Source organism: Euprymna scolopes, chromosome 34, assembly GCF_053919585.1.
Source record: "Euprymna scolopes isolate OS-2025 chromosome 34, ASM5391958v1, whole genome shotgun sequence".
In the NCBI taxonomy this organism is placed as follows: Eukaryota; Metazoa; Mollusca; class Cephalopoda; order Sepiida; family Sepiolidae; genus Euprymna; species Euprymna scolopes.
Window position 1 is genome coordinate 87,308,829 of NC_136515.1, and position 6,167 is coordinate 87,314,995.

The 6,167-nt window shown below is 40.9% G+C and overlaps 2 protein-coding genes across 4 annotated transcripts in view; both read right to left on the reverse strand.

Moving 5' to 3' along the window:
- Window positions 1-6,167, reverse strand: part of LOC145259315 (CD151 antigen-like) — a 175,074-nt gene that overhangs the window by 97,236 nt on the left and 71,671 nt on the right. The gene's annotated exons all lie outside the window — the stretch shown is intronic.
- On the reverse strand, window positions 123-5,069 carry LOC145259264 (uncharacterized). Its single transcript, XM_080117099.1, has one exon. The coding sequence runs from the start codon at window positions 5,067-5,069 to the stop codon at window positions 123-125; it is 4,947 nt and encodes a 1,648-aa protein (XP_079973225.1).

The following is a 6,167-nucleotide window of genomic DNA, read 5'->3' on the forward strand; positions in this document are numbered from 1 at the left end:
AACAACGTCACCGACTGAAATCCTTTCAGTAACTTGACTGATCATCTCTCTATCTCCCTCCCTTAAGGAGAGAAGATATTCGTTGTACCAAATTTTGCGGAATTTTTCAACAAATTCATCTCTCAAGGCTGCAGAGAGTTTAACAATTGCACCCTACTCGGGGTGTCAGGACAGAGATCATCGACCTCCATGTTTCCCAATATCAAGCGTGGGCTATAGCCCGTTTGCAGAAAATGATTAGGGGTCAAAGTTTCCAATCCCCTTTCCGCAGAGTCAACGTAGGTGAGGGGTCTGTCATTAATGGCCTTCTCTACGTCAGAAACAATAGTTAGGAAGTTGAAATATTCGATCTTCCTTCTACCAATTAATTTGTGGAAACACCGTTTCACAGTTTGTATCATCCGCTCCCATGTGCCTCCATGCCATGCGGAATAAAGAGGGATGGTAACATGTCTAATTGAAGTTGATCTGAATTGTTCCTTGAACTCATCAGAAATGAATACTTCTGACAACGAGATACCAGCAGCCAAGAAGGTTTTGGCATTATCAGAATAAACGTAGGAAGGGACACCAAATAGGTTAGTAAACCTGACAAATGCCAGTAGAAAAGAACGTGTTCTCATGTCAGGCAACAGTTCAAGATGTACAGCCCTGAGACTCATACAGGTAAACAACAAGAGATACATTTTGGTATCCTCATTGTTCCCCTTTATCCAAAAATGGCCTGAAAAGTCAACACCAACTTGGTTGAATGGGCGAACAAAATTTGTCCGGTGGGCTGGTAGTTGAGAACCCGAAGGGGTCTGACAAGGCAGAGAATTTATTTTTTTGCATGTTATGCAATGGCGGAGGACGCCCTTCACTGATTGTCTCCCTTGAGGGATCCAAAACCCCATTAGTCTTAACTTGGTTAGGGTTGAGCTAACTCCGAGATGACTGCAATTCCAGTGTGCCTCCTGAACCACTAGTCGAGTCAAATCATGATATTTACCTAAGATGATGGGGTGTTTGACTTGATATGGGTGAATATCAGAACTTTGTATACGACCTGTAGCGCACAGCAATCCTTCATTATCCAAGAATAATCCAAGGGCACTTACTCTTGGCGGTATAGTTTTACCAGCAGGTTCCCTTAAGTAATTTAATTCGCAGGGGAATTCTTTCCTCTGCATACTAGAGAAAAGCAAAAACTTTGCCCTTTTAACAGTATCGGTTTGTCTATGTTTCAATTTATCGACAAACCGCAAAACCTTCTCCAGCACACCGATTGTCTTCGTCAAGGAAGAGAATTTTGAAATATTAAACGGAAGAATATTCTCTTCCGAAGTAGCCTCATTGGAAAGAAAGCAAGAGACAATCTTTTTATTAGTGTCATTCAGACACGGTAACGGAGTTATTGGCCAATCAACAGCACTTCGATTTGCCCAATCAGGGCCATGAACCCACAAATCGAAAAATTGCCGGAACTTAGCAGAGGAAAGACCCCTGGTTAACAAATCTGCCGGGTTTTCAGCAGAAGGGACATATTTAAATTGAGGTAAGATACCAAAATCATTTTTGATAGCTTCCAACATCCTCTTAATGTCCAAAATTCGGTTTTCCACAAAGAGATTTTTCTTTGTACCCCTACCGTTCAACACCCAAGACAATGCCACCTGGGCATCAGAGACTACAAACAAATTACGGACGTCGACAGGCTGCAAGGCCCTTAACACATTAGGGACGACCTTAAAAGCAAGATAAATTGCCATAAGTTCCAGAATGGGTAGGGTTTTTTTCTTAAGAGGAGCCACCTTTCCCTTTGCGAATACAAGGTGACACTGCGACCCCTGCTTGGCATACAGCGAAAATCCGTACGCAAGTTTGGAAGAATCGCAAAAGCATAAGAAATCAGTAGGAACGTCATTCACCAAGGCATTCCTTGGAAACTCAATCCCACTCAAATCGTTCAACTCACCAGCGAGATTCTGCCAAGCATCGGTGAAATTTTCTGGGATTTCTTGGTCCCAGGATAAATTGTTCCTCCACAGTTGACTGATTAAGATCCTGCCCTGGACTGTGACAGGAAGGAACAACGATAATGGGTCAAAGATTCTGGAAGTCTGAGACAAGATTCCTCGCTTGGTGTTGACCTTAGAATCTATCGCTACGGGTGCCAAGCACACAGAATCTCTCTGTGGAGAATAATGGTACCCTAACACCTTTTCAATGGGGGGAGGAGGAGAAACCAGGGTCCCATCCTCGATCATTTTAATTTGTAAGTGATTGTGGTTGGAATTGCAAGACTGAAGTTCAAATCCAGCATCCATTAATCTTTCTCGTACTGTTTCGTAGGTTGAACAAAGAGAATTGAAATCACTATTGGTAGCGACCAGATTGTCGACATAAAAATTATTATGGAGCACAGAGGAGGGAACATCATCAGGGTATCTCTCGGTATGCAGCTTGATGATACAACTTAAAATGAATGGGCTTGCATTGAAGCCGAATATTACTGTATTGTATCTATAAGCACGCAAATTCTCATTCACCTTCAAGAAAAAACAAAATCTATTTTTATCCTTATTGGTCCTCAGACGGACCTGGAGGAAGGCTTTTTTCAGGTCCCCCAAAAGTACATAATTGTTCTTCCGGAGGACCAGCAAGAGGTCCAACAATTGGGCAGTTAGGTTGACACCAGCATAGGCCGCATCATTAAGGGAAACACCTCCTCGTCTCTTGAAGGAGCAATTGAATACAGGTCGCATCTTGGTGGTAACCCCAGTTCCTTGTTTTATGACCGGACGATGGGGGATCCAACAGTAATTTTTATATTCTCCCGGAGGAACATAGATCTGTTCTATAACTCCAAGTTCCTCGTACTCATGGAAGACCTGAGTATACTTGTCATAAAGACCCCTTTTTTCCAAGGAGATGGCCACCCTTTGCATGATTTTCAAGGCTGGAATGTAGTTGGAATCGACCAGGGACAACTTCTCGTCATCCCACGGTAAATCAACGTAATATTTACCGTCTCTTAAAACTACGGTTTTCTTAAATTTAGTAATTTTATCTTCATCATACGAAGATAAATTTGATTTTTCATCTATCCCTATAGAATCTAGGGATAAGAATTTCGCCACTCCGCGCTCAACGGAGGAGTCTTCGAAAAATGGGCCCAGTGGGTCAGGGAATGAAGACACAGGGTTTAAGGCACCCTCAATTAAATAGTTTGAACACTTGGGCAACGAGCGGACAATATTTTCAAAGGGGGTTATGTCAAGTGGATTTTCCAAAGTATCGGCTTGACCTTTCGCAAAACAGCCCACATTCCCAAACGGGATAATTCCATTGGAGGTTTCCCAAGCAGAACCATTAAGACAACTTATGAGCTGGAATTTTTTCATACGTTGGATTATATCCAACCCAACAAGACCATGTAATAATGTGTCGTTCATACTCTCGTACCCATGACAGAGTCGAAATCCTGCCTCTTTTATATTGGTTGTCACTTCATTAAACTGTGACACGTTAAATTTTAAATTTAAACTATCCGTAAATAGTCCAGCATGGAAAAAGGGCTTTTGCGCCCCTATTTTCACTGACACCCCAAGTTCGTAGAGGTCTAGGGTTTTTGTACCAATAAAGGTATTAATGGGCATAACTACAGAATTAGGGGTTAGATTCTCCCGAGAGCATAATTTCCTCAAAATTGCATTAGAGAAAAAGGATTTTTGGCTGCCAGTATCGACGAGGCAGTTAAAAGACACAGGACGTTGTTCTCTCTTTAATGAGACCCTTATCACAGGAAATATGCAGCTGCCATGTTCTGCCAGAATCGTTTTCCCGACGAAAGGTTTGGGCGACTTTGGGCACATCGCTGAAAAATGGGACCTTAACCCACAGGAACCACATGCATAAGGAAAACCTTTTATGCCTGGACATTTAGCTTCCTTATGTGAGCCCAAACATTTGGTGCATAAATTTAATGCTCCCGCTCTCTCAAGTCTAACATCAAAGGTCTTATAAGTCGTACAGTCCCTAGCGCTATGGTCAGTTTTATCGCACAACTTGCACGACCTATAATAATTGTTGCTTGGGGGAGAGGGTTTTTCAGGTTTTAATTCCTTCCGAGATTGAAAGGAATTCTTTAAAGAATTTGCGTTTTCTCCCTGTCGCCTGTTGGACAAAATGGCGGACGGTTTTGTCGGGCCAATTTCGCGCCCTTTCCAGGCTGGCGTCGCCATGTCAATCTCCAGAATTTCGGGGATAACTTCCATTATTGTTTTAAGGGAAGGGTACCTTGTCCTGGCTCGGGACATTAATTGTTTACACATTCCGTTAGGAATTCGTTTTAACACAATGTGAGCGACAAGCTCGCCTGAAACCGAGCCGTCTACAAAAAAATCTCCCTTGAAGGAGTTGTCCAGCTCGACCAGGTCGGCCTTGACTCTATCAATATAGTTCCTTAGAAGAGAAGGGTCCCCTATAGTATCTGTGGAAGAAAGCATTTCTTCAAAAATTTTATTTTTTATATCGGCAGGGTTGTAGAATTTTTCCCTTAAAATATTTATAGCTTTCAGATAGTTTTCCGGCTTGATATCAAGTTCGGACACCATCTCGAAAGCTTTTCCGCCTAGCTTCGTTTTAAACAACAGAAGCTTATCAGAATCATCGTCCAACGACGATGTATAAAATTCGAATCTCTTCAGAAAAGTTCTAAAAGAGAATTTATTCCCTGGAGGGTTATCCACGAATGTCGGACAATCTACCTCCAACTTAATTATAGGGGATTTCCCTTTCTTCCCATCTCCTCTCATTGTTGGTGCTTCGAATTCCAGAAGCGTTTCACGAACCGAGACAGTAAACGCGTGGTCTTCGTCACATATCTCAGCTCGTTCCTCAGCGAGACATTTAGTCATAATTTGGTCGACTAGACTTTCACAGTCTAGCAGCCATCTTTTTACGTCAGAAACACTACAGGCTATTAGTCTAGGAGAAGCGTCATGGGTAAGTCTCTCTACCGTAGTAGTTATCCTGACTCTCTTAGCCGCCAGGCTGGCCTCAAGCTCCTTGCGAGACGGAGACATTTTGGAAAGGGAGAATCCTTCTAGACCGAAACCAAAAAACAAAACTCCCCTTTTTTTACGGATAAATAATAATGTCAAATTTACGAACAAATAGTGGTAGAACACAATGTTTAAATTAGAAAAGGAGGAATCCTTCTAGACCGAAACCAAAAGTAAATTTTTTTTTACAACCACCGAAACTAAGAAATTTATCATAACATGGAAGAAACACATAAAAATAGAAGAAAATATCTTATCTTACTATTAATTTAATTTGTTTTTTTTTTTTACTTATATATATATATATATATATATATATATATATATATATATACTTCGAATTAATGATTCCTCTTTGTTTTAAAAATGTTAGTTAAACCAAGAAGCAGCCTATTAATTAAACAAAGGCAACAAACGAATTATCGTACTCAGCTAATAATATTTTTTGTTATTGAATTAGAAGGTACTATTTTTTTGTTATTGAATTAGAAGGTACTAGGAATCATTAAAACAACTAATTTTGCAAAGTGCTATGTGAGAAAACTCTCTCATAGCCTGAAAATAGGCCCAGTGTCAGACGTAACAAAATGAAACAGAACTTACCGTGGTCTTGAAGAAAAAGTTGACTGTCATAGGTAGGTCTGTTGCAAAATTAGTTGGTCTTATTATTTAATGTACAGTCGTTGCATTTAGGCTCTGGGAGACTTGGAGTGGTTTTAGTCAATCCTGTCGAAGAATACGACTACCAGGCCATTTCCTGCTATCTTTTTTCACGACTGTCTTCAGCTAGGAATTTTTTGGTCAGCAAGGGAAATTTAGATTACCCGCTGAAAAAAAAAAGGGTTTGGTTGGGGAGGCCCTTTAGTGGCCAATCCCCGATCTTGTCTCATTAGCGACAAGACCAATCAGTGGTCCCGTAACATCGTGTTATTCCTGACAATACATGCGCACATAGACATAGATACATAAATATATATTCATGTATATACACACGACCCCTGAACACATATATCCATGCACGCGCACATAGAAACATATACATAAGCACACATAGGGATATAGACAAAGACCCAATCATGCCCGCACATAGACATACATATACACATGAAGATACATGCA

What these genes read in the sequence shown, in the direction of transcription:
- LOC145259264 (XM_080117099.1), bottom strand. Translation starts at nt 5,069, where the DNA reads ATGTCTCCGTCTCGCAAGGAGCTTGAGGCCAGCCTGGCGGCTAAGAGA.